General features: G+C 39.0%; 5 protein-coding genes across 7 annotated transcripts; 1 reads left to right on the top strand and 4 right to left on the bottom strand.

The window, feature by feature from the left end:
• Window positions 1-596: 596 nt before the first annotated feature.
• LOC103950109 (lysine histidine transporter 1-like) lies at window positions 597-4,236 on the bottom strand. Its single transcript, XM_009361259.3, has 7 exons — window positions 3,629-4,236; window positions 2,610-2,993; window positions 1,508-1,901; window positions 1,309-1,414; window positions 1,087-1,178; window positions 938-1,006; window positions 597-842 (listed from the first exon to the last, which is right to left on the bottom strand). The coding sequence occupies exons 1-7, from the start codon at window positions 3,808-3,810 to the stop codon at window positions 744-746; spliced, it is 1,326 nt and encodes a 441-aa protein (XP_009359534.2). The 5' UTR covers window positions 3,811-4,236; the 3' UTR covers window positions 597-743.
• Window positions 4,237-4,478: 242 nt separating this feature from the next.
• Window positions 4,479-8,682, bottom strand: LOC103950050. Of its 3 annotated transcripts, XM_009361202.3 has the most exons (9): window positions 8,546-8,682; window positions 7,836-8,353; window positions 6,478-6,642; window positions 6,260-6,358; window positions 6,022-6,123; window positions 5,784-5,900; window positions 5,458-5,598; window positions 5,060-5,347; window positions 4,479-4,869 (listed from the first exon to the last, which is right to left on the bottom strand). In XM_009361202.3, the coding sequence occupies exons 2-9, from the start codon at window positions 8,349-8,351 to the stop codon at window positions 4,579-4,581; spliced, it is 1,719 nt and encodes a 572-aa protein (XP_009359477.2). In that variant the 5' UTR covers window positions 8,352-8,353; window positions 8,546-8,682; the 3' UTR covers window positions 4,479-4,578. The 3 variants fall into 3 exon arrangements, with proteins under 3 accessions (XP_009359477.2, XP_048444032.1, XP_048444033.1); XM_048588075.1 differs by having other exon boundaries at window positions 7,836-8,650; XM_048588076.1 differs by lacking the exon at window positions 6,478-6,642 and having other exon boundaries at window positions 7,836-8,653.
• Window positions 8,683-12,283: 3,601 nt separating this feature from the next.
• LOC103950047 (protein PLASTID TRANSCRIPTIONALLY ACTIVE 10) lies at window positions 12,284-16,434 on the top strand. The gene is made up of 12 exons (XM_048587688.1): window positions 12,284-13,086; window positions 13,350-13,409; window positions 13,508-13,537; window positions 13,800-13,873; window positions 13,975-14,056; window positions 14,150-14,223; window positions 14,347-14,413; window positions 14,650-14,742; window positions 14,908-15,084; window positions 15,170-15,220; window positions 15,382-15,533; window positions 15,741-16,434. The coding sequence occupies exons 1-12, from the start codon at window positions 12,340-12,342 to the stop codon at window positions 16,174-16,176; spliced, it is 2,043 nt and encodes a 680-aa protein (XP_048443645.1). The 5' UTR covers window positions 12,284-12,339; the 3' UTR covers window positions 16,177-16,434.
• Window positions 16,390-18,984, bottom strand: LOC103950049 (3-oxoacyl-[acyl-carrier-protein] reductase 4). Its single transcript, XM_009361201.3, has 11 exons — window positions 18,700-18,984; window positions 18,461-18,609; window positions 18,294-18,347; window positions 17,988-18,068; window positions 17,849-17,894; window positions 17,663-17,757; window positions 17,535-17,567; window positions 17,309-17,443; window positions 17,081-17,174; window positions 16,781-16,863; window positions 16,390-16,690 (listed from the first exon to the last, which is right to left on the bottom strand). Exons 1-11 carry the CDS (start codon window positions 18,857-18,859, stop codon window positions 16,658-16,660), a joined length of 963 nt encoding a protein of 320 aa, XP_009359476.2. The 5' UTR covers window positions 18,860-18,984; the 3' UTR covers window positions 16,390-16,657.
• Window positions 18,985-20,031: 1,047 nt separating this feature from the next.
• On the bottom strand, window positions 20,032-26,043 carry LOC103950046 (transcription factor GTE10). Its single transcript, XM_009361199.3, has 11 exons — window positions 25,734-26,043; window positions 23,962-25,322; window positions 23,815-23,863; window positions 23,550-23,708; window positions 22,051-22,124; window positions 21,808-21,877; window positions 21,634-21,717; window positions 21,436-21,551; window positions 21,253-21,319; window positions 20,997-21,127; window positions 20,032-20,915 (listed from the first exon to the last, which is right to left on the bottom strand). Exons 2-11 carry the CDS (start codon window positions 25,282-25,284, stop codon window positions 20,565-20,567), a joined length of 2,424 nt encoding a protein of 807 aa, XP_009359474.2. The 5' UTR covers window positions 25,285-25,322; window positions 25,734-26,043; the 3' UTR covers window positions 20,032-20,564.
• Window positions 26,044-26,976: the final 933 nt, after the last annotated feature.

Consider the following 26,976-nt stretch of genomic DNA (forward strand, 5'->3'; position numbering starts at 1 on the left):
TGCATAGACAGAGAACAAACATATATATTTAATGCTGCTCCTTTTTCTTCCTGAAACTCGCATCAGACTTCTTGTCACGCTTGTACAAGTGATTGCCGTGACATAAAGACCGCAAGCTTTGCGGTATAGATCAGATATAACTCTACCAATCAAAACTAAGTTTGTTTGCTTTATTAAACTTGTATGTTGCTGCTTCACATGCTCTCAGGTTCAATTCAGACTATCAGCGCTAAAATTGATTAAAAACCAAATCCAGATTATTATTCAGGCTTCACGGCAATTGCATCAAAGTGGAATCTGAATGCAAAGCGAATTAAGTGAATATACAGAAAAATGTTTGGTATTATATGAATGTAATGCAGAGAGCAAAAGCAAAGGAAAACACCTAATTTTGACATGCATGCATGCCTCGTAACTTTAAAAAACAATCTCTCACAGTCACAGCTCGGATTCATGGACAGGAGCTTAGTAGATATTCAGCCTCCTTCGATTCGATGGTCGAAAATTATTTTTTTCTCTTCAAATAATGAATTAGATTGAATCTAAAAATTACAATTGATAGAGCTCAAAATAATATTGTTGAAGAGTTTCCCATTAACAATAAGAGAGGTTCTGTATTAAATTGCATATCCACCAAACTAACTGAATTATACAAAGCAATAAGCAGGTCCTAATATTATTAAAGAAAGTTAAATTTAAATAACACAATTTCTTGTCTCAACTCAATCTCCAGGCGCATATGTTCAAGAGTAGAATTTGAAGTTCTTGGCTTGAAGTATGAGATTCCTTAATGCGCCGATCGGAGCTAAAAGCATCAGTGACACTCCAACTATGATGCAGAACTGTCATTGCAACAAGCAGCCCGAAATTGTTAGTTTAAAAATGAAAGAATACGAAGGGAAAAAATAAACTTCGATTCCTTGAGAGCTAAGCTTACCCAATTTGCAAACCAGGAAAGGCCAAACTTCTTTGGTTTGCAGATGACAAGCCACATGATACAAGGGAGCTGCAAAACGATCAAACAAAGAAATTTTAGACATTTTAATTTGCATGGGAATTGGGATTTAGAGGTTTATGGTTCCTTACATAGTATGTTGTAGGAGCAAAAGCAAATCCTCCAAAGAAACCGAGAAGCCCGCCAAAGAAGGGGAATGTAATCCCAACGAACAAGGTGAATGCTGCATCGGCGAAATACAGAGTATCGATATTATTTACATTGTTGATCACATCTCTTACAATGGAACGACTTATATATGAAGTCATTCCAAGATTTAAGATTAGATAAACGAGCAGGAAAATGCTACTTACCAACAATCACATTACGTGTTATGAAGCGAAGGAACAAAGATGGCTTGAATTTCATCTTCTTCAACAGAAATAATTCCGCCATGTCAAACACCGGCATGGCGTAGACCTACATATATGTATTGAAAAAACTTGTTATGCAAGAAAAAACAGAAACTCAACAGATTTTTATGCAGATCATAAATTTAAAATAGTAGCGTACCTGATAACTTCCAATGACATGAACAACAACAAAGCAATTCGCAAGAACAATAAGCCAAGCAGGCTTCTCCAACGATATGAGGATGTTATCCTCGACATGGTTTCCAAACACCCAGTATCCGATGAGAGCAACAGGGAGATAGCACATTGCGACCACAATGTAAGCAAGAACCACCCCCTTCCACATGGGTTTTTTGGACGGCTTTTCGGGCGTGGAAGGAATCGTTGCTTGAATCTCCAAAACCACATTGTGGCCAGCAAAAGCAAAAGCTATATCTCCCAGAGCACTGAAGAAGTTGAACGTATTCCCTGCAGCGGTTGAAGCCCTGGGACCATACTGCACTTGTGGCTCCACCCCTTTGTGCAGAGAAGCTCCCCAAGCAATGGTAGAGTAGCTGTTGAATTGGACAAGTATTCACAGTTAAAACGACATTTACAAACCGAATTTGTAGATTAATTTGTAGGCAGATGGAATTTGAATTCTTTAGTTTTACTTTAAATGGATTAAGAGAATTTCTTATTGAAACTAGTGTTCCCTTAACATTAAGGGCTCATTTTGCATTTAACAACGATTGGATTAAAATGGATAACTCACTAGATTAGATGTACATTGGAAGAAGAAATGGATACTAACTTCAAAAAATTGTCCAAGTTAGAAGATGGATCGGTAATGAACGAAACTTATCCTTTCCAATCCCCTAAAAAAAGAGACGACTAGAAGGTGGGGATAAGTTTTCTTCACAACTACTCCATCGTCTACCATTAACTTGGAAAAGGTTTTGGGAGTAGTCATTCATTCATTTTATCCTGAGTTATTCGTTCCAATCCAATCCTTGACACCAAACTGAACCTAAGAGTACACATTGGTTTCTCCCTATCACAGGATCATGAAACCCTTCTCTCCATCTCTCTCATCAAGAGATAGAGTTGGATATATATCTTTTAAACACAGAATTGTTGTAAGCACTTCGAAAACGTTGTTCTGCATTGCTCTCCTCTTCAATTTTTTACACCGAGGAGGAGAGCAGATAGACCTTTTCGGAGTGCAAATAGCAGATCTCTAAAATAATTAAAAAATAAAATAAAGAAATATACGTACATACCTCAATGACATGACAGCAGCAGCAAGAGAAACACTAGCAATGGAATTGAGGCTAGGGAGGTGGGAGAGAACAAAGTGAACGGATGCAAAGATCATGATGAAGTAGGTGGTTTTGATAGGCTTACAGTCAGGGCACACAGTGCTGTGAATCTTCTTCAAGGAATTGCCACCTGTAATCATATACACTATGCAAGTCCCAAGTTCCACCATCAGTTGTTGGGGCACCACAATGTAAAGCCCTAGCTTTTCCCCAAAGGCATGTTGCCCTAACTCATGGTACCTATCAAACCTCTTGCCAGGTACAATTTCATGCATTTCTACCATCTGCCATAAGGTGTAGAGTGTAATTATCCATGAGAGAACCAGCACCGCTACTCCAGGGCCCCTAATACAAGAAACACATAGTAATTGATTAGATTATATTTTCTAGAACGTAAAACACTTAGAAGAGGGCTTGTAGGTTAAGCGGTTAAGAGCATTCACATCATTTGTATACAAGGGGCTATAGCTCATGTAGCATTTTCAAAAAGTAAATTACAATATATTTTAATGATATTCACCCCAAATAACCTAGTAGCTCAATGTGCCCGACCTTTTTTTGTACCTAAATTTGAATCTCTCTCCTTGTAAATAGATCGTTTAGATGAAAAAGAAAATTAATTCCCATGAATTATTCACTCATGATCTTTATTCTTAGTACTAAATTTCTATCGTTTCATGATTTCTTTAAATATTCCCTTATTCGTCTCCCAAAATTCATGTTAGCAAGCAACGACCACCCTTTAAAAATTACTGAGTCCACCCTTTCAAAATTTCCTGGCTACGCCCTTGTTTGTATAAAAATTCAAAAATTAAAAAAAAAAAAAAAAACCTATAACGGTTCACTTTTAACTTAAACACAACGTTGTCCCCGAACACAAACACAAAATCCTCACATAAAAACATTGATTGCTTATGTTTTTTCTTCCCATAGAGATAGTGAGAAAGTACGGAAACTATATATATGTATAGGTTGCTTACCATCCAAGTTGAGACATGGCATAGGGGAGGCCAAGAACACCAGCACCAACCATGGCGGTGACATTGTGGAATGCAGAATACCACCACGTGGCGTTCCTTGATTTCGTGATCGGCAGCCAGTCGTTGATATCTTGCACCTCCTTCTGCTGCTCCTCCTCTCTAATTTCTCCACTTCCTCCCATCTTTTTTTCAGCAGGAAATCAAAACTGTTAATCCCACAAATCTCCTTGATTATGCGTAAACAACAATAAATCTAATTTTTCGGATTGAATTTAAATAATTAGGTCACTAATCCAATATGATTACGTGACTGGTTACTTGGAGTTTGTATCCTAATTAAATTGAAATTGTGTATAGTGGTTCGATTTAACTAAAATGTGGAAGAAATTTCGGCCGTTCGATCAGAAAGAAAAAATCTGATATACCCTTGTGATTTTTCACTGTATTCCACAGTACAAAGTATTCAGAATTTAAAAGAAAGAGAAAACCCGCTGTGGAATCTGGAACGTATCTTTATTCAATGAGTCATTGTGTAACTGAAATTCCTCTCCCATAATCTATGATCCTGATTGTCTAGGGACACGTGTCAAGCGTTCGTGCAATCAGATCTAAATTTGATGCACGATCTCTGCCGGAGATTCGGTTTGGACAGCCACGGACGATTATTCCTAACATCCGTAACAAAGCTGAGTCAGTTGCAAGTGTACATCTCGCACTAGTCACGGATTCAGGAATCAGAGTTGTCAACCGCTAGAGATTCGTTTAATTTGAACAGCTGTTCAGACGCTTTAAGTGTATGCAGAACATGCATACACTAATCGCGTGGACGGTTCATAAAATTTGTATCAAATCCAAAGCTAAAAACACTTGGCCGATAAAAATGAAAAATCTATACAAAGTGTCACTGGTTTACTATGGAGTGACAAGCAACCTGAAAGTAAACAATTGTGCTAAAAAAGCATCCGGTTACATAGCAGGAGACCGCCGGAACTAATTCTCCGTTGTTGCTTCAACCTTTCGAAGAGTAAATCGTCATTTTTCTTGAGCTGGAGATACTCTTCCATGTCGAACTGCGAACCATTTGACCCATCAAGGGGTGACTGGCACTGGTAGCTTCTATATCCTCCAACTTTACTACCTGCATCTTCCATGTTAATTGACAGGGCGTCGACTATTCCAGGGCTCCAGCTTCCGTGGCTGCTAACAGATTGATTACTTTGATCTTGCACTTTTATCACTCCCTGAGAAATGAATTTAATGAAATTGAGATGATAAGAGAGGAGAAAATCATGAACGAAGATAAAAATAGTACGATCATGAACATCAGCCTGCAATAGTAGACAAAATGGGCTCGACAAACAAGAACTGCACATGTCAACTCTGTCCATATGCGAGACTTTATAATCGCGAGATGAGCTAATCATTTATCACCTGTGGTTCGTTCTTATTCTTGCATCCTATTGGCGTAGCATCATTACTAGTCTCCCACTGCAACCAAGGTAGAACAACCCCATCCATTGTGACAGGAAGAGGAGTAGAAAAAGCTGGACTCAGATAAGTTTCGTGCTTTGTTATTCCTCCTATACTTGAACTTGTATCGCTCCTTTCTCCGTCAACTGATGATATATCTGTGTCTTCCACATTTGAAATGAAGTCCTCAATGTATCTCTCCGCCTCCTCAGTCAGTCGCTTAGACATCCTACCTCTGTCGTTACTCCTCTGTGAAAGTGAAAAGCAGGAGTTGATAAGAAAGTAAAACAAAGAGAATTAAAAATCCCAAGAAAAACACAGTAACATGCAAATCTGCAGTGTTTCAGACAGATTGGTACCCTTCTGGTTCTTGATGATCTGTCTGCGGCAACAATGTTATTTGGCTCGGGAAGCAATTCTTTGACAATCTTAGAGAGCTCCCTACTATGTTGTTCCTCCAGTACTATTTCAGCTAATAAATCTTGTTTTCGTTTTTCTGACTGTCACATAGATGGAAAAAAAAGAAAAATATGATCAATAGTAGCCAAACTTTTTTCAAATGGCATACGGCACCCTCAGTTAACAACTTCAATAAAAACCAACAATGATCTGCCCTTTATATCTATATAATCAAGGCCACATACTCTTCCTTAACTAAACTAAGCCTTTATAGTAACATGAATACCTGTTCCAATTTGGAGGAGTAATTCTTCCTGATCGAAGAAACAGCCTGAAGTACATCTTTACTGTTAGAACGTAAATCACCAGGTGCTGAAACAGTGGATTTAGTTTTCTCGTTTGCCTGAATAAGATAAAAAGGAACCAAGGTTAGGAAGCATATGACAGGAGGACAAAACTCTAAAATCGAACATAAGGGATGAAGCAAATGTCAACAAAGATATAAAGAACGCTATAATACATACAATTTCAAGTTCTGTCCGGATCTCTTCCACAGCATGTCTAAGTTCTTTCCGCATCACTTCATAAAGTCCACTTTTAACATCATTACCAGCAGGGTGCTCTGCCTAAAGGGTGACAAGAAGGTAAAAATAAACAACCAATATAAAAGAGCTACACCGAGGTGGTTATCATAACACAAAACGACCAATGTAAAGAACTACACGGAGGTTGTTATCCTAACATAATGGTTCAAAAGTAGACCTTCTTCTCTGAATATACAGCTCGGATAGTTTTCTCAACCCCATTTTTGTTGGAATAAGCATCCCTCCCCTCATCATCGGTTAGGACCGAAGACTGGCTCTGAAAGGCCCAAAGAAATTGTCTCAAAACATAATTCACTTCTGAGAACTATTCTGACTGGAAAACACATTAAACAGCATTAAATGAAAATACCAAAAGTTAAAGAAGTTAAGACTTACTGAGTAACCATCATGGGACTTAAAATCTTTCTGGCTAAGAGATCTTCTCAAAGCTGGTCTAAAATTTGAATCTGTTGACTTACGGGACAAGGGTGTCTGGTTGTTTCCACTAACGAAGTTCCCCGACTTAACGGCGCTGCGATTGTGGGTATGATCTAGATCACTCTATCATTAAAAATACAACAAATGATCCGCAAATAAATGAGTGGAAGAATTACACTAATCCAACATAGCTAACAAGAATCGTTTAATTTAACAAGAGTAAACTGTCGATTTACCCCCAGAACTTTCACCTAGCTTTCGATTCCCCCCCCGAACTTTTCTATTGGAAAATTAAGGATTCAAACTAATTTTTTTAGCCGATTTGCCCCCTACCGTTAGTTTTTCATATATTCCATCCATATTTCTGTTAAGTGAGACCATGTGCACAACATGTCAGGGTAGTTAAGTTATTTCACTCTTAAAAATGATTAAAAAACTGAAAATAAATAAATAAAACAAAACTTTCCCTCTATTTTTGCCCTCTAATTCCTATCCTCAATTTTATTATGAGCATTATGAACATGTGAGGGTAGCTAACTTAGTCTTTTTCTTGAAGTATGTAATTATCTTGAGCATTTTTTATGAGTATTATGAACATGTTTCTTATATTAATGCACTGCTTTGGAGACAATAACACCATGAGCATTTGTCAAATTATTAACTTGTTAGAGAAAATAAAAATGGTAGTACATGCTTCAAGAAAAAGACTAACTTAGCTACTTATGAACTAACTTAGCTACTTATGAAGACAATAACACCATATGTCATTTTTCATGCATAGGAATGAGAGAGGAAAATAAAATTGAGGATAGGAATTAGCGGGAAAAAATAGACGGAAAGTTTTGTTTTTTTTATTTATTTTCAGTTTTCTAATCATTTTTAAGAGTGAAATGACTTAACTACCCTCACATGTTGTGCACATGGTCTCACTTAATAGAAATATAGATGAAATATATAAAAAACTAACGGTAGGGGCAAATCGGCTAAAAAAATTAGTTTGAGTCCTTAATTTTCCAATAGAAAAGTTCAGAGGGAAAATCGAAAATTAGATGAAAGTTTAGGGGTACATCGACAGTTTACTCATTTAACAATCCGCGATTAACAAATTATATCAATTTCTTCCATCCCAATACTCTCTTGTTCAATGGCATTATACTGTCTAAACAATCTTTAATTACACTCTAATTGTAGCTTTAATTCAAATTTGCACTAGTATAAAAAATAAGGCCATAAAGCAATAGTATCTAAACGTTTTACAATGTGCATTAAATCAAAATTCAACGGGAAACTAAAAGCATAAGCACAACAGTTCTCACCTCAGAATCGCTCATCTGATACCGGGCAACCGAAACCGATCGCCTTCGGCTTGAATTACCCTTACTTTCCGAAACTACCCTTCCTCCAGCTGAATTATTACCAGTACCGCCCCTCACATCACCACCACCGCCACCAATTCTCGGGCCGTGCCTCGACACCGACCTCCCACGCCTCAGTGAGGCACTGTCAGCAGGAGTAGCTTCGGTGCTCCGCGCAACCGAGCGGCTCCGGTCAGCAGAGGAGTCGAATAGCTCGACGGCGAGGTCGTCGAGGCTGATCTCCGGGAATCCCGAGCCTCTGACCGTGTTGACGAACCTCCCTCTGCTGGGAACCGGATTATCATCGTAATCGTCAGCCGCCGGTGTCCGCTCCGGCAACCCGCGCGAGAAGCAGCTCAGGCTGCGGGAGCGCCGGTGAGACGCCTTCCGATTAAACGAAGCCGAGTCTTCCGGCGGAGCCTTGGACGCTCCGATCGGCGTCCGCTTCGTCGTTGATTTGAACGCCGAGGTCGCCATTCCTGGTACGAATCGAACAAATCAAGAAAGCAAATATTCAATCAATTTTTACAAATTTGATGGATTCATATATGGAAGGTGAAGACTTAGGGTTTGAAGGTAAGCAATTTGAAGGCTGTCAAAGAAAACGATGGAATCAGATTGTAGAGAGAGAAAGAGTGAAGAGGAGAGGAGAGGAGAGAGAGAGAGCTCACGAGGTAGCTGAGAAAGTGATTTGTGGGGAGAGAGAGAGAGAGAGGTTTAAAGGGGGGTTGTGTAATGGAGGGGAAGATTGGCGGATAGATCGAAAATTGGGGAGAATTTGAATGACGGAGCTGTTACGATACGGACTTTGGGTTAACGGACTCACGTGGGCTGGGCCGGACATTAACTTTCCCAATCATTTAATATTTTGTCGACGGGCTTTTTGGTTTTTTAATTTATTTTTTGAATACTTATTTGATGAAGTCAATTTGTGTGTGAATTCTTCAACTTTTTTATATATTTTTACTTCGTTTACAAAATCTTTATTTTTTTTATTTCTATTTTTACTTTTTTTACAAACGATAGATTTTGTTAGATTAGATATCGACGGAATTCGAACTCATACCGTTATACAAAAATTCAACTCTTTTTCCACCATTATGATAAATGATCACTTGTTATTTATTTATGTTTGTTGGAATATTTAGTTTTGCAATCTTATGGCATATTTATTTTCATATGGGAAAGATAATTATTATAATTGTCACATCCCGGCTCGGGGCGGATCACTTCCTGGACCCGCTCCATCACCGTAGCACGATATTGTCTGCTTTAGGCTTACCATTCCCTCACAGTTTTGTTTTTGGGAACTCACGAGCAACTTTCCAGTGGGTCATCCATCATGGGATTGCTCTAGCCCTCTTCTCGCTTAACTTCAGAGTTCCTACGGAACCCGAAGCCAGTGAGCTCCCAAAATGCCTCGTGCTAGGTAGGGATGGGAATATACATATAAGGATCACTCCCCTGGACGATGTGGGATGTCACAATAATTCAAAAATAATAAATTTGATATAAGTCTAATTTTACGAGTTGTTACTGCATAGTTTTTTTTTTTTTTTTTTTTTTGGATTAGTTTCATACACTAATTATCAACATCGGTTTTTTTTTTTAATTTTCTTTTATAAATTGTAACTTATTTTTTGCTCAATTTTAAGATTAAATATAAGAATTAAATATTGTTTGTCTTTTTTTGCTGCACCTAATTCGTACGTCAATTTTTTCTTGGGACACTGTTGGATTTAATACAGTTTTCCTATTTTTCAACTTTAATTAAATTTTTTTTACTCAAAATTTTAATTTAAATATTTATATACGAAAATCTAAGCACTTTCATGGAAAATAGGTAAAAAAAAAATTCTATGTCATCATATATCATACATATACCATAAGTTGATAAAATACATCAACTCATTACTATGGTCTGGTAGTATTCATCTTCACTTGGAAGTAAGGGTCTTAGGTTCGAATCTCGTGAATGGTGAATTCGATACCAAATTAGACTACCCATTGTGTGGTTTAACGGAACTCTCCCTCCCCTTAGTATACAAATATCGATGTACTAAAAAAAAAAAAAAAAGTTGATAAATACATTTAACCTACAATAGAGGTATCTACAAGAATAGATAAAAATTAATCTACCTAGTTTAAAAGGAAAAAAAAATTGATAAAATACATTTAACCTATGATAGATGTATCTACGAGAATAGATAAAAATTATTCTACCCAGTTTAAAAGGAATTCGTCTTCCATACATTTATTAATTCATACTAGTATATATGTTGATATATATATTACCTACAACATAGATTAGTTAACACAATTAATCTGTGATTGAGGTAGCAGAAAAAAAAAGGAAACTAGTTGTAAGTCCAATTTTGTGTGCTCTTATTAGGAATAGTCTTTTTTTTTTTGTTATTTACTGAAATAGGTCCGAATACTTTACATTTGTCTTAATGAGCCAGCTTTTTCTTTCTAAATATTAATTTTCATTTCTAATATTGTCCTTATGATTTAAATTTGTATGATCTTAATCGGTTTTTTAAAAGGAATTATTTGTTGTTTCTAAGGTTCTTTTGAAATTTCAAAAATGGAGCCTTCGTGCATTTGTAACCTGCACACATAACATATTTCGAACAAATAAAGAAACTACAAAATACCTATCAAAAAGGTATATGAAATGAACTTGTCGGTGTGAGATTTCTTACACGAAGAAATAACTCCACAAATTTTTTGATTGTCCGCCCGTTCATTGAATCCCTTGTCAAGAAGCGTTCGTGAATGTCATTTTTTCCAAAACTTCGTTATAGTGAGGGGTACCTACAAAAGGTACTCCGACACTCAAGTCAGTTAATTGAATCTGTATTCTCTAGTCAATGGGTTTTGATCGCATACCTTGTTCTCTGACTCCTCTCCCTTTTTATAGGGCTCAAATGCTTGGGAAACAAGTTCCACTACCTCATCCCTTGCATTGCATTGTAAGGTTGAAAACACACTGCATTGTATTCTTGGATCGACTCCATGTGCTCGTGAACTCGTTTTATTTAAGTTGATCTCTTTGTTTCGGCTTTGTTTTATTTGTTCTAACTTTTGGTAGGGCTTCATCTGAGTATCGTCTAGGCCCTGCATCACCTTTTGAGGTATAACTTATGATCATAATTGTTTAGTTTTAGGTTGCATTTTCTAAGATTATTCATGCAAAAAATCAGCAAAACCAAAAAATGTTTTAGCCAATGCTTATTCATTGAGAAAAGTTATTGCATATTGGAAGAATATATAACGGACAGTGCTTTATTTTACAATTTTTTTTAATTCAAGTGATGTTCAACGCTAATCTACACCAAAGGGAAATGAGGATTTAAACCTGAAACGCAGTGGGTTGAAGAGGAACACCCTAATTGTGTTTTATTTCACATTTTGTTGATTGAACTTCCTATTTGAATTATTTTTTCAAAGATAAATCTTTAAAGACAATTTGAAAGGATGATTCAATTTATGAGCCCACCTCTAAAACTCTTCTTATCGAAGAGCGAAAATAACTCCAGCCACTTCTCCCTTCTCTCTCGCACAGAACTCCTCAAAACCCCCTACTCTTCCCGCCAACTCCTTCCTTTGTTTGGGCGCTAAGCATCAACCCCCTTGCTCTTCCTCTTTTTCCTTCTCCTCTTTAGTATTTATGCTACATATGGTTGTCAGATTGTGAGGTCACGACTTTTATTTCCGGTGTCCTCTGCCGCTTCCCCGTGTTCTTCACCGTATTTTGCCCTTGACATTTCTAACCCCCAGCCTACAACCACCCTCCCTCAACCCCCAACACCCTTTCTCTTCCATCTTGTTCATTTGCTTCTCATTCTCACATTCCATTCCCTTCATCATCCTTTACTCAAAGCCAATTGCGTCCCATTTGCTTTGGCCCTCGCTTCTATATCCCTTCACGGGTCAGCACCCGACCGGCATGCGAAAAAAATCCGGACCAATCGCGTTGTGGCTTTCCCCAAAGCGAGGGTGTTTTAGATGCCACTTAGCCCCATCTCCTTCCCTTTTGTTTTGGTTTTTGGATCTACTTGTAGGGGCATGTGATCATGATTTAGATCTAGAGGCTCATTTACGGGGCGTAACTTTGGTGGTTAAATTTGGTTGAGGATAATTTATTGTTGTAGGTTGAAAAGTTTTGTGCTACGATATTTTAGTCAAAATTAACGTGGAGTTGGATTTCTTAGTGCAGCTGCTCTTGTAGCTGTCGGCAAAGTGGTTGCGGCAGTTGCGTCATTCTGCTTGATCGGGTTTAAGGTTATGATTGTTGTAACTTGTAATATGTTTTCATTTAAAAAAATTATTTGGTTTCTCAAAAAATAAAAGGTAATTGCCTTATCCACTCGCCAAAATCCAAAAATAAAACACGACTCTCACTCCGAGCTGCTACACTCTCACATGCACTCCCTTCTCGGTCGCTCTCACCCTCACAGCAATGCAGGTCCTCCAAACCCCTCACCAGTTCTTCACCTTCCCTAAAACCCTATACCCTAAATTCTCCAATCCCCACCCCAAGCACCTCCACCACCACCAAAATCACCACCTTCCATGGCGTCCCCTTCTCTTCAAGTCCAAGGCCTTCAGCACCGACGAGTTCCCCGTCGACGAGACCTTCCTCGAGAACTTCGGCCCCAAAGACAAAGAAACCGAAGACGAGGCCCGGAAGCGCAACTGGGTCGAGCGCGGCTGGGCCCCCTGGGAGGAGATACTCTCGCCGGAGGCCGATTTCGCGCGAAAAAGCTTGAACGAGGGCGAGGAAGTGGCTCTTCAGTCCCCGGAGGCGATTGAAGCCTTCAGGATGCTCCGACCCAGTTACCGGAAGAAGAAAATGGAGGAAATGGGCCTGACGGAAGACGACTACTACCGCGAACAGTTTAAAATCAAAGGAGATATACCGGAGCCGTTGAAGACGGTTTGGGCGGCTCCGCTGGTCGTCAGACTGATTCCTCCGAGGGATTGGCCGCCGAGGGGGTGGGAGGTGGATAAGAAGGAGCTGGAGTATATAAGGGAGGCGCATAAGTTGCAGGCGGTGAGGGTGCGATTAGATGAATTGGAGAGTAACAAGACGACTGCGACGATGGAGACTGATGATTTGTGTTTGGATAGGTATAAGGTGTTCTTGAAGCAGTATAAGGAGTGGGTCGCTGCGAATAAGGATCGATTGGAAGAGGAATCCTATAAGGTCTGCAAAGATTAAACCCTTTTTTGTTTAATCTTTGTGTGTTTTTTTGGTTAATTTGGTATTGTTAATTTGTTTCCCTTTTGCATTATTAGCTCGTCTATTGGCTAATTCTGACTTGGTTTCAAGCACATTTGATTTGAGTATAACGTTTGGAAATTTGGGTGAAAAAAGGATAATAGTTGGATTGAATAAATTGAACTAAGTTCGATATTTACTAATTAGTTGAATTTGGCCATAAATTCTGCATTTTTTATGACATACAGTATGACCAAGATTACCATCCCGGTAGGAGGAAGAGAGGCAAGGACTACAAAGAGGGCATGGTATGATGGATTTTAATTTTTTATTGTATCTCCCGCCCTGTCAGCCCTGGCTCTGAATTACCCAAATTTTCTGACATGGTCTTCATTTTTCTGTGCAGTATGAACTTCCATTTTATTATCCCGGACAAGTAAGTTGTTATGAATATTGTTTTGACTTTATTTGTTGTGATTCTGGAAATGAACTTTTAAATCTCACCAAAGAATGCTAAGAACTTGAGATGGTCATCCTCGCAGCATGATTATGTTACGGTTACACAGAACATGCTATGTTGTATGGCACTTTCATTATTAGATTCGTTTGTTGAGAATTCTCAAAAGAACTGTAAATGAAGTGTCTTTGGTAGCAAGAAATATAATGGTTGATGATACAATGGAAAATGTGTATTGCAGATTTGTGAAGGGAAAGTGACAGCCGTCGCTCTATATCAAGGAGCATTTGTCGACATTGGAGGTGTACATGATGGGTGATTATCGATCCCTATGCTTCCTGTTAGAGTTACTGAAAGTATTTTTGTCACTGAACGTTTTTTGTTCATTGCGTTCATGTGTGTTGATGTCTTGCCAGGTGGGTCCCGATTAAAAATAATGATTGGTACTGGATCCGACATCACATAAAAGTTGGTATGCCTGTCATTGTTGAAATCCTGGTGAGTTCTGTGCTTCAGTTTCTTTCTATTGTTTGTTTACTTTCTATCATATTTCTTGTGGATCTTTTCTCTCACTAAATTTCTCTTTTGCAGGCAAAGAGAGATCCTTACCGCTTCCGATTTCCCATTGAAATGCGTTTTGTTTATCCAAATATAGACCACCTGATGTATGTACTTCTACTAACAGACTTTCAGTCCTCCCCTTCGTTTGATTAAGTATGCTCCTAGGTTTAAATTCTGTTCAGGCTGTTTTGCTTTTTGATATCTCATATTTCCGTCCACTTTTCCAGATTTAACAGATTTGACTTTTCGCCAATATTTCATCGTGATGAAGATACTAATCCAGATGAATTGCGGGTGTGTGATTTTCCTTTAAGTTTCATTTTTTCCACCTCTCCCCTGGCCCCTGTTATTATGCCTATCATTAGCTTATTGTTGCAACTGGGGATCCACAGTTTCACAATTTCAATCACATCTTTAGTTTTTTTACCTTCAGTCATTTCATACAGTTCAGTGCTCTATGAAGCATTTAGTCATAGTATTTAATATCAGCACATGCTTATGCTTTTGCTCCGGTCTGTTTCACTTTTCAGCGTGATTGTGGAAGGCCTCCTATCCCCAGGAAGGATCCGAAAGACAATCCAGTAGAGGAACCTTTATTGTCGAATCACCCTTATGTTGATAAGGTAAATCTTTAGTATCTGAAATGTTGTTATGTTATATCTAAAATGCCATACTCTTTGTTTATGTATATGGATATTCTTTGTTTGTCTTGAGTCCTTCAAATCAAAATTGACCTTTCACTATCACCATCATGCTACTCATTGACTAGCGTTATTGTCTTGATGCAGTTGTGGCAGATACATGTTGCTGAGCAAATGATTTTGAATGATTTGGAGGCTAATCCTGATAAATACAAAGGCAAAAAACTGTCAGAGTTATCTGATCCTGAAGATTACGATGAAAAAAACAATGTTGAATATACAACAGCCCAGTACAAGAAAACTGTAATACCGAAAGTGATTCTGGTAAATGATTCTCCAGTTACATTGCAGTGTGTTCTATGAATATATGATATGACATTTACTGATTGTTCTTCATTTTTGTACGCAGAAAACTAGCGTTAAAGAACTTGATTTGGAGGCTGCATTTGCTGAGCGCCAGGTCAGCTGTTCCGTTGCCTGTTAGATTCATATTCTTGAGTATTACATTTGCTCAAAGCACTATATTGACTGTTGCGTTTCTTTTTGCTTTGCGATATATAAGTTGGCTGAGGAAAAGAACACTCACACTTTATTTATTTGTTCTTTTATGTTTGCCTGCAGCTACGTAATGCAGTAAAGAAGGAAGCGGAAGAGAGAGGAGAGGAATACAAAGTTACCAATATGAGGCGGAATGATGAAATGGATGAGTATGACTTTCTACATTGGCGCCGATCCTTCGAGGAAAGAGAAGCGTTGATCAGAGACATAAGCTGGTATGGCCATCAGTGTTATATTTTTGTACTTTTTGTAGAAATGTAGAGTCTGGTTTTTAATCCATAATATCACCAATGCAATTAAACATTAAAGTGGTAATCCCGCAATGTCGTTGACTATGCATCATATTCACTTCCTACTGGGCTGTGGCTAATTTGTATTGCTTATCCTGAAACTAAGCAATAACTGTGTGACTTGCTGTGCAGCCGTAAAGCTCTTGGTTTACCACTTGAAGAGCCGGGAAGGTTTGTGGAATCCAGTTACTTTGGGAAGGATCAATATGACCCGCAAAACCCCCTGTATCGGTACGACTACTGGGGAGAACCAAAGAACTCAGAGAAGAGCAAGCAAGAGCGGCTGACGGATGCTCATAACAAAGCAATTGTGGGAAAGAGCAATGTTTGGTATGAAATGTCGTATGACGATTGCATCAAGCAACGGATGGAAAGAGAAGCCAAGGGTATAAAACCAAGACAAATCGAAGAAGAAGAGACGAGCTTAAATGACGATGATGAAGATGATGACGACGATGACTTTGATTTCAGCTTCTTACACGACTCCAATGTTGATTTGTCGGACCAGCCTCTTGTTAACGGGACTGAGTCTGCAAGCATATCGGATGAAGGCATGTTCGAGGATTAAGGCTCTAAGATGGCTCAGATGGAACGAAGTTATCCGTACAGCAGTTGGTAGAAAAGTGAGGAGCAGAAGATTTACGCACGGTGAGTCCCATTTTTGTTGCTAGGAGCCAGCATAGATATAGCTTCTCTTTCTCTCGAGGAATTAGGGACGACCATCCATATCTGTTCATTTCCTACGACCCAGAATGTAAAATTAAAGGAGAATGTAAACGACTAGGGGAAGAAATAACAGAAGCTTCACTATGTTATGAACCACAAATTTTACTAACTCTTTACGCGATTTGGATGGAAAACACTACACGTACAAAGAGTGATCAGCGAAAACAATCTTCGTTAAAAATATTAAGTAGCAAAATCCTTTCTACTTTTCTATTCAATTCCTCGTTGAAACTAGTAGCCGCCAAGATTGGAAGGTAAAGAAAAGCCTCTGAAACTTTCAGTAAGACGAAGCTCGTAGGGGTGCCGGACCCGGACCCAGCCTCTCACATCACCATCCCTCCATCGATGGTTAAGACCTACAACGGACGAGCAGAAAAACTAGATCAATAATGTGCCCTTTTCGTATCCGTCCAAGGAAAAGTACCAGATCTTAAAGAAAACATTACCTGTCCAGTAATGTAGCTGGCAGCGGGATTAAGTGCCAAGAATTCCACCAGTCCAGCCACTTCTTCAGGCTGACCATATCGCCCTGAAAGAATCGTAGAATTGATACGTAATTCATCTAATTTATGTCATAATCTTCAAAATTAAGAATTTAAGATTAGCTGAACAAGGGAAGAAGAGTCAATCAAATTTCAATCATCTGTCCCATGAATCAATGAAATTTCTCTCTTATCTAAATGACGAGTAATTTAAGTTTTATATTAATGCTTAAATAACTGGTAGCCAACTGATTGTGTTCTCACCTAAGGGGATGCTCCCCAAGATCTTCTTTTCTATGTCTTCTCCAAGCTTGGAAGTCATATCAGATGCGATAAAACCAGGGGCAACAGCATTGACCTAGGAGAAAAGAAAGATTTAGACAGAAATTCTTTCGGGCCCAAAGTGTAAGACTGCAATATGACAGAAATTTAAAATCTATCTGCTTGCATGTTTAACGTCTTGAAGATTGAACTGCATAACCACTGACATACATTAATGTTCCTGCTCGAATATTCCTTTGCAACACTCTTCGTGAAGCCAATGACTCCAGCCTTTGCAGCACTGTAGTTGGCTTGTCCAACATTGCCAACAAGACCAACAACAGATGCTATATTGATTATCCTTCCCTGCAATATGATGAATAACTAAGTGGATCTAAAAGCAAATAGGATTTTTCAAATTGAAACGACACAAGAAGGGAAGAACGTACGTGCTTACCTTTCTCTGTTTCATCATAATTTTTGCCGCAGCCTGCAGAAAGCACAAATAACCTTGCTCAGAAATCAGACAAATGTAAGCTTGAACAACTAGAATTACTGGATAAACAAATTCCCCCGAACACTCACCTGTGTGCATAGAAACACACCAGTAAGATTCAAATCAATAACCTCCTGCCATTGGGATTTTTTCATTCTCATCAATAAGCCATCCCGTGTAATTCCTGAAAAGGATCGTAGACCAGTCAGTTGAAATCAAAAGGAAAGACGAGACATGGACTCTAAAATACAGCAAGCAAAGTGAAGCTGACTAACCTGCATTATTTACCAAGACATCAACCGTTCCCCACGCATCAACCACCTATATTCATTTGATTCAAATGACATCATGTTGCAAGAAGTAACTTCAACCAAAAAACACGTAGCTTGCCCAAAAAAGAGCACATTAACTTACGGTCTTAATCATTGTTGTGACATCTTCTTCCTTTGAAACATCACCCCCAAATGTTAGAGCTTGACCACCAGATGCCTCAATCTACAGCATTTAATTAAACCACCATAAAATTTGTTAACAATGCGACCCTTAACCAAACATTTCAACTACGAAGCAGTCAGCAATCGGTATATAATCAAGTCATAAAGTTGCTAAAATTGCTGACATTCAATCACACATTTCAAGTACGAAGTGTTCTCTACACCTACTTGAGTCATAAAACATAGTATGAAATTACGAATACAGGCATTTACAAAGGCACCATACCTCCTTAGAAACTTGTTCAGCTTCCTTGGATGATCTTGCGTAGTTTACCAACACCTGTAATCATTGAAATGTCGATTATGAACGATGAATATGATCACGATCATGATGATGAATGGTTATATGATGAACGATGATGATAATGATGAACGGTAAAGATGATGAGAGACCTTACAACCAGACTTGCCGAGGGCGAGAGCAACCGCCTTGCCGATTCCTCTAGAAGCTCCGGTGACGATAACCACCGGAGCCTCCACCTTCGGATTCTGAGACACAGCAGCGCTAGACTGCTCAACGTCCGCCACCTGTGCCCTAATTCCTGCAATTTCATCACATGTCCGTTAAAACATCGCCAAATTGTTCCGATACAAACTTCAATCACAATAACATGAAAATGAGATTGGAGTACCAGAGCCAGAGGAGAAAGACAAGGAGCTCGAAAACATGGCCGGAGAGGCGTGGCGCAGTCGGAGCCCGCCGAGACGCGGATAGGAGCTTCGCGGGTGGGAGAATTGGCGGGAGAGTCGCGCCGGAGCTCCGACGCTGTTGAATGCGATCGAGGCCGCCATTGAGAGTCGGACAATGGCTGGCGCGAAAGAAGAAGGAGAGGCGAGTATGGTCGCCAGAAGATTGAATCAATCGGAGTTCAGACTTCAGAGAGAGAGAGAGAGGGAGAGAGAGAGGAGTGAGCAATGCGTACCTGAAGACGACGTCGTTTTTATTTCTTCTAACGGAAGAGAATTATCGAACTTAAACTGACTGACTTAATGGCATGTTTACGGATCCGTAATCGATATGAAAATATGAAATTGAATTCCGATTACGTAGTACTTCGGTGTTTACTAAACATGAAGGAATAAAAAAAGTAATGGAGCCCACACAAATTTTGGAATTCAATTCCTTGTATTGATGGAATTGGATTTCCTAGATATAGATGGTGGTAATCCAATTCCTGCGTGTTTGGGCAATCGAAATGATGCTTTTGTTCCCTTTATGCCCTCATGTACTTTTTTTATTTCTAAGAATATTCTTTATAAACCCATTAAAGTATATAAAATATTTGATTTGGGACAAGAGCATTTTAGTAATCATACTGGTTTATATTCCGATTCTACTGAATTAGTAAATAGCTTTTATGGAATTCTATTCCGATTCCAGAACATTTAAGTAAACAACTTCAACAAGAATCCAATTATGACTTCTCCTTATTCCAACTCCTCCTTAATTCAATTCCTTCTATTTTCATTACCATTACGTAAACACGCCAAATGTATTGAAGTGAGAGTTGTTTGACAACTATTTCACTTTCCAACTTTTTGTGTTAAACTGCAAGGAAAACTGGGGATTCCATGATCGTGTTCGTTCATCGTACTGTCAGAAATCATTTAAATTTTAAAATTTAAAATTAAATATAAACAGCACTTAACGAAAACTGACCGAAAATCAAATTAAACCCATGTTTAGACAATTCGAGAAAGTAGCTTTCAGATCTGATTTTCGATTTCTATTTTAGTACCGTGTTCAACATTGCGGTGGAGGCGGAGGTGGCGGCGATCACTGCCCCCAGCGTCAACATTTGAGATGCTAGAAACCGGGCGAAAAGAGGTAAAGTGGAAGCGACGGTGGCAGCAATGGCGGCGGGAGTGATGGTGGAGATGAACGTAACGGGGGTGGCGGCTTAATAGATTTTAGAAATACAGGTAGGATGCCAAAATACATGGATGAAAGAAGAGAAAAAACGAAACCAAAATCTTCCAACCCATTTCTAAAATCCAAATCTGCCATTTCCTTCCTAAAAATTCCCAACAAAACAAGACATCTTTTTTCCCCAGTAAAAAAGGGGGAGAATGCCAAAATGGTCCGAGGAGAATGATATTTTACAATTCTAAGCCGATCCTTCTACCCAAAAATTAAACTTTTCTTTTTACACACAAAAATTTGGATTTCCCCTGATTTATACATCCCCAGCTATGGGTAAATTTGGATCGAATCGTGTTATGTTCGAATTCCACCCTTCATTTCCCTTGGAGAATGTATGAAGAAAAGAAAATCATTTCACATAACACAAGCTGGAAAACCCGAAACCCAGAACTCAATTTGTGTTGCTGGCAATTGTTCTCCAGCTAAGTCGATCTTCTTCCCCCTTTCAGGAAAGAGATGATACTGTGGCCAACAAATCCAAATAAAAGCATCCCAAGTCACTGCCACACAGCGCCTCAGAACCTCCATTTTTCTGTTCCTCGGTTGGTACAATAACGTGAAGAGAAAAACAGATCAATCGATCTGTCCTTCTTCAACATCTTTTGCTTCAACATCATTTGATGGTTCTGGTTCTGGTTCCCTTTCCGGTTCAGGTTCAGGTTCAGGTTCTGGTTCTGGGGCACTCTGGGGAGGTTCAATTTCTTCTTCTATATCATCGTCTGTCTTCATGAACAAACCAAGTTGCTCCAAGGGATTACTACTTCCCTGTAGTTTAAAACTACCAAGCCGGGCAAGCTCATCCTGAATATGCTCCAGGGTGGTCTCCTCCGTGAAAATTGGCACATGTTCATCAACAACTGCCCGAAACATTTCTAGATCTTCTAGAAACTGACTATTCTCATTAATTTCAACAGTCCTTTCCATCTGCACAAACCCAATTATCAGCAGCAGTTTAATTAAGAGAAGATTTGTACAATTCTTCCACCAACATAATGATATTCTTACCATTTGCAGTGCCTGACGTGCGGCTTCTCTTTCTAGTTCCCTCTGCCTTTTCGCTTCGGCTGCAGCTTCGGCTTCAGCCTTCTTTCGAGCCTCTTCTGCGGCTTTGGCTTCAGCTTGTAAGCGTGCTTTCTCTAATGATGCACAAAGTAAAATTGAATATTTAAAACAATTGCAAAACTGTTGACCACCTTGATTTCTGGTGCACGAAATGCAGACCTAATCTCAGATAAGATAACTAAAGTTTTGAAAGCCAGACCTTCTTTTTGCCGCTTTTCAAGTTCCTCTCTTTCAATTCGCAATTTCTCGGGATCCAGCTTTTCACCCTGAACCGTAAATATTAGATGAGAACTGACCGCATCTCAAATGAAAATAACACAAACAAAATTTTGGATGCATACATCAAGGAAAAATGCACCCAGCGTGGAAAATGGAAACCAACCTTTTCTAGTGCCTTCTCTCGGGCTTTTAGTATTGTGTCAGCAAATCTATTCCTCAATAAAGCTGCACGGTAGAGCTTATCGGGGGAGACTTGCCTCTCAGTTGGAGCACTCTCCCCTACGATGTTACAGCATGACTTGTAAGATGGTACCCCAAAATTACGAGCAGAAAAGTTTTCTTGACGATTATTCATGCTTACCCTCTCTATGTCCAGCCTCCTCAACAGGGTTTAATTTAGACGGGGTGTCCTGCTCTAGTTGTGGGCCCACCCCATTTATTGAATCTACACAAAATTCATGACAACTGCTTTTAGAGAACTCCTTAACTACCTATTTCAATAATAGAAAAAATGCAACATAAATCCACAACTCACTATTTTGAATTTCTGAATCCCCAATATCGCTTCTCTTTTGGTCTGAATTTGCTCCAGTACCTAGATTTTCCTGCCAAATGAAGATGTCAGAAATTTTTCCACAGCTCACAAACAAACAGTAGAGAATGGGGAAGTGACGGAGTACCATACTAACTAAATGCTTAGTAAAGTCACATATATTACAATAAATATCCAAGGCAGAAGAACCAGTTTACCAACACATTTAAAAATATTACAGTATACCTTTCCTCCACCAAAAGAATCTGGAGCTTTAGCATCATCAGATTCACTTTCTGAAGAACTGCCAGAATCAGAATCTGTGAAGAAATTCTATCTTGTCAGCAACAAACACCCGAAGTTGTAGGAATGGGGATGATTTATATTTGGAATAATATGCTGGAACCTATGGAAACATTGTGATAACACAAAGCATCTTATAGTTTCATAGGAGGCTAGACAAATGTTCCTGAAGTCACTCCTGTGGCTCATCAAAACAAGGCCAGCTAGGAAGATCACCAGTAAAACAATATATTTTGATTCATACCTCATAAATATCGTAAGTCTTGTAAAGCAACTCATATCTTGTATTTGTAGCTTTGAACATTGAGTGAATGTGCATGCATGCTTATGTGAACATTTATTTTAAAATCGCAAAAAAGTTAAAAATGGAAAAGTCCTCAAATACAAACTTTTTTGTACGCTTCAAATTATAGTATCACTGAATTGAAGATATAAACTAACAGGTGAAACTAATGAGGTTACAACAAATCCACCCCATGATATACCATATTGCCCTGAATTTGAGTTTAGCATCATTGTAAACTTTTAACATATACATGTTTTCAGTTTAAAAGACACTTTTATATTGTAAACATACTAATTTCTCTATCCAGAGGACCATATCATAAAATTATTCAGACAGCTTAATCAAATATCTCCAACAACACATTTATTATCGCTATCAAGACTTTTCCATGAAGCCCCGGTCACTAAATGAAGTCAACTATACACTCAAAGAGCGAAACACCTATTTCTTAACTAGAAGGATATAACTTCGGTTACCCTTGTTTCCATTTTAAAGTGGACATAGTTCTAACAAACTACAAACCTTTTTAAAGTGGACATAATTCTAACAAACTACAAAACAAGAAACCAGCATTTCAAATGCGATGAATGTAGTATGGTTAAATCACAAATACATAAGAACTTAATTTTATTTGTGTTTTCATTTTTTTACCTTAGTACTAACTCTCACTATATATCAGGAGTGCTACCAATCCACCCACATGTCCTATTTCCCAACCACATATTCATAAGATATGGATAAAAGATGGTTGGGAATAGGAGCACTCAGATACCATTTTTCCTTAACCATGTTCCATAGATCACTATGGCAAGGCAAAACAAACCATTCAAGGAAGCAGGATAGCTAAAGACAGTCGAAACTACTTTCTTGGTTTAGGAAGACAGTGATAACGATCAGACTGCAACCTATTCAATGGTCAAGTGAGATGCGATAACAATCACAGATTGCAATGTTAGTCTCACACTGCACAACAAACATCATGTGTGTGTGAGTATAAGAGTGAGAGAAAGAGACAGACGGTATTTAGTACAGTAACAATGTTCCCATCAACGCAACTTTAAAAGAATGCAAGAAGATCCTAAGACCAACAAACTCCACAATCAGAACATTGAAAACAACTAAACCACATTTATGAGAAGTGCGGAGAAAGACAAACCACTAGATGAAGAGCCTGAATCACTGCTGGAGCTACTTGCGCTACTGCATTTACTGTTTCTGTGAGCTGCATCTTTCTCTATCTCTACTGGAGGAAAGCTTGAAACAGGAGCGTCATTCCCACCAAGGATATCCACATCCTCATCAACTGGATCATTGCCTGAGTACATAATGTGATGCCATTTCCACTGTTAGAAATAAGTTTGCGCAAGAAGTTTTTTTGAACAGTAACATTTAAAAATTCAGAGCTGTTAATGCAAATGAACCTTTGCAGGGTTGCATTGATGAGTTGCTAAATCCCGACTCGTTAATAATCTGCAGAAACCAAGGGTAATAAGAAATCCATGCAAAAGTTGGGTTGAGAAACTATTGAAAGCATCACATATTAAAATATAATTAAAAGATGAACATACCTCCATTTCACAAGGTTCAACTTTCTCCTGCCTTTTCTGTTTCTCCAAAAGATGGTCATCCATAAGCTTCCGTAAGGCGAACAAGGTATCATCACTAAGGGCATCAAGGTCGATCTCAATCTCATCCTCGTCAGTTTGCCCTTCACTACTGCTATGCTCTTTTAAGAAATTAACAATATTTTCAGGCAATTCTCCCAGCAAATCATCCAGCTCCTGAGTGAGTTTAACCTTCTCCTCAACAGTCAAGATGCATTTAAAAGATTCAGACCTGAGAGCAGTATCAACAGGTGTACTTTTCTTCTTTTTTGAGGGTGGCAAGAAGGCAGTATTGGTTTCTTCACAAACAGCCGGTCTTGCTCTTGAAGGCAAAGACTGCATACCAGTTGTTCCTGGAAGCTTCTTCTGTATGGCTTTCCATCTCTGCTCAAAATATTTACTGAGGGTCTCGGCCATAATGTGATACTCATTTCCAGGTGGGTTGTAAGTCAAAGCATTTGAGAAAGTAAGCCGCACATCAGCAGCAAACTCTAATGGAGAAGAGTACATGCCTGAATTCAACTTGCTCTTCACAGTGCCCAAATCCATTGGATGCTTAATGACTGTAAAATAATCTGGTATGTTCAACTTCACCACGTCAACTGGATTCTCAAAAACCCAACCAAACTGATGTTTAATTAAGCGGGTTAGCAATTGTTCGCATTGTTTCATCAACATAGCATTTGAATTGGTGGCTGGAGCCAATGGCCTTGATGGCTCCAAAGGTCCCGACATGCTTTTTTTCGTGCGGCCACCATTACGCCCAGGAGGAGCCTTTCTCTTACCTTGAGGCGCAGAAAATGCGGATGATGTTTGATATCCATCGTGTGGAGGTTTCTTTTTCCCATCACTGCAACTCCGAATATCACTAGATGGGGATAGTACAGCAACACTGGAACTCATAGTAGCAATTCTCTTCTGAAGAACCCGTACCTGTTCAAGTTCCAATTGCAGCCTCAATCCCAAATCCTTCCTTTCAGACAGCGACATCCGTGACAACGGCAATACTTGCATTGGCACCCCATAACCATCATAACCATCCACATTCAAACTAATGGATTTCCTTTTAGGCCCACATGAATCCTCCGAAGCTGTCATTTCTGTGTCTACGCGTCCTGAGCTTCCAAACCCCTCCGATTCAGCCAAGGTCTCAACAGCATGCCGGTAATCTGGAACAAAACCGGACAACTGCCCTTTAGAGTACTTCCGCGACTTTCCCATCATCTGCGAAAGAAAACACTTCCTTTCTTTCTGTCCAGTGAATTCTATTGGAACAGTTGGTGCCATAAGATACACTCCCAATTACTGCACATATCAGCTGTAGCCTGTAGCAATTAGGTTTAGTACCTCAATGTTAAATCCAATGACCCCCAAAATACAAAAATGTCCAAATTTTCGCCTTCGGGTTTAAAAAACCTAGAACCCAAAATTTCCCAATTAACCAAATTGTTGGTACTATATATTTTCTGTTGTCAAAGGCCAAAAAATTTCAGGTTATTTGATGTCCAAGCAAATGCTCGAAATTCAAAATTCGCAGTTGTATAAGTTGCCAATATGCAAATCAACAAACAATTTCCCACAATAATCTGAAAATCTAAGCAAATGGGAATGTTCAAACACTCGGATCCGACCCACTAACCCCAAAAGAAAGCAGCTTTTTTTTTCCGATTGCTCAGATCGAAAGCTCCCTTCAAGAAATAAATGCAAGGAAGGATAAAAGGATTTCAAACACTTACACGAGCAAAACCTATACTCGGGTCTCTCTCTCTCTATAAACCCCCAAAGCTGACAACCCTAGACCGCAAATGATTAGGGAAAAACCGGAAGCTAAAGCCCCCTTGCTCAAATTGAATGCATTTGGTCAAACAAAACCCTAGATTCTCCTTCGAAGGATCCCCAATTCAAAACCTGGATCTCGTCGCGGGAGCCGTTTAGGCGCTCGCCTCAGAAACCCTAGAAAGTTTTTCGTCGGGTAGAGAGAGAAAGGGAGAGAGGAGAGAGAAAGGAAGAAAAAACAGAAGAGAGAGTGGGTTGAGATCTAAAAGCCTTGGATGTATGGGTTCTCCCTCTCGCTCGACGCCAATATTTAAAGGCCCGCGAGGCCTCATTGCCCGCCGCTAAAAAAAGAATCTTAGCCGTTGATCACCCACTTGGACGATCCAACGGTCACATATTGAATAAATTCGCACACGCAAGGTTCAGATCTGACGGCTTTGTCTTACCCTGTACATCGTATTGATTAATTAAACACCCCGCAGCCCAGAAGCCCATTAAAAAACGCAATTATTCAGAATGCAATCATAGCTCACTCTCGCGAGTAGAATAACAACTCACACTCGCCTTTCATTGGCTAAAAGTCTTCTAGAAATTCGGAATCGGACACGTGGCAATATCTACGAGCGAGTAGTGATGTAATTATGTAGAGTTGTGAGCATTGTTTTGGAGAAAATAGGAAAGTTACAGACGGTGTCGACCACGTGTGGTATTTTGACTTTATACCGCCGGATGACGTGGTAGATTCGGACTTCCAGCTAAGCGTTTCTAGATCACTGCGGTGGATGCAACAGTTAAGTTCGGCAACGTCTGGGAGTTGGGCCCGAATTGGATTTGGATGAAGCTCTCAATGGACTTGTGTTAAATGGGCTAATAATGGGTTAAATCTATTTTACAAACCAAATAGGATTTTTTGTGTTTTGTTATAAGCAATGTTTAAAATATCGATACAGGTGGAAATATCGTTACGAAAATTTATAGAAATATCAATAGATATATTGAAATAGGATGTTTTTGACGAATATTATGAAATTTTTCAATGGGGTAGGTATCAGCTCATTCAAATTTGGTCGAAATCAAAGAAAACTTTCTACAAGAAATTCAAAAGTTCAAAATCTGCAATAGATTCCTGCAAAATTTTTGTATTGAATCGGTAGCTATCATCAATATTAATTTATTTTCCTATATCTCGCTGATATAGCTCCT

Source organism: the organism of the source record quoted next, unplaced genomic scaffold (genome assembly GCF_019419815.1).
Source record: "Pyrus x bretschneideri cultivar Hongxiangsu unplaced genomic scaffold, Pyrus_bretschneideri_v1 Contig27, whole genome shotgun sequence".
NCBI lineage: Eukaryota > Viridiplantae > Streptophyta > Magnoliopsida > Rosales > Rosaceae > Pyrus > Pyrus x bretschneideri.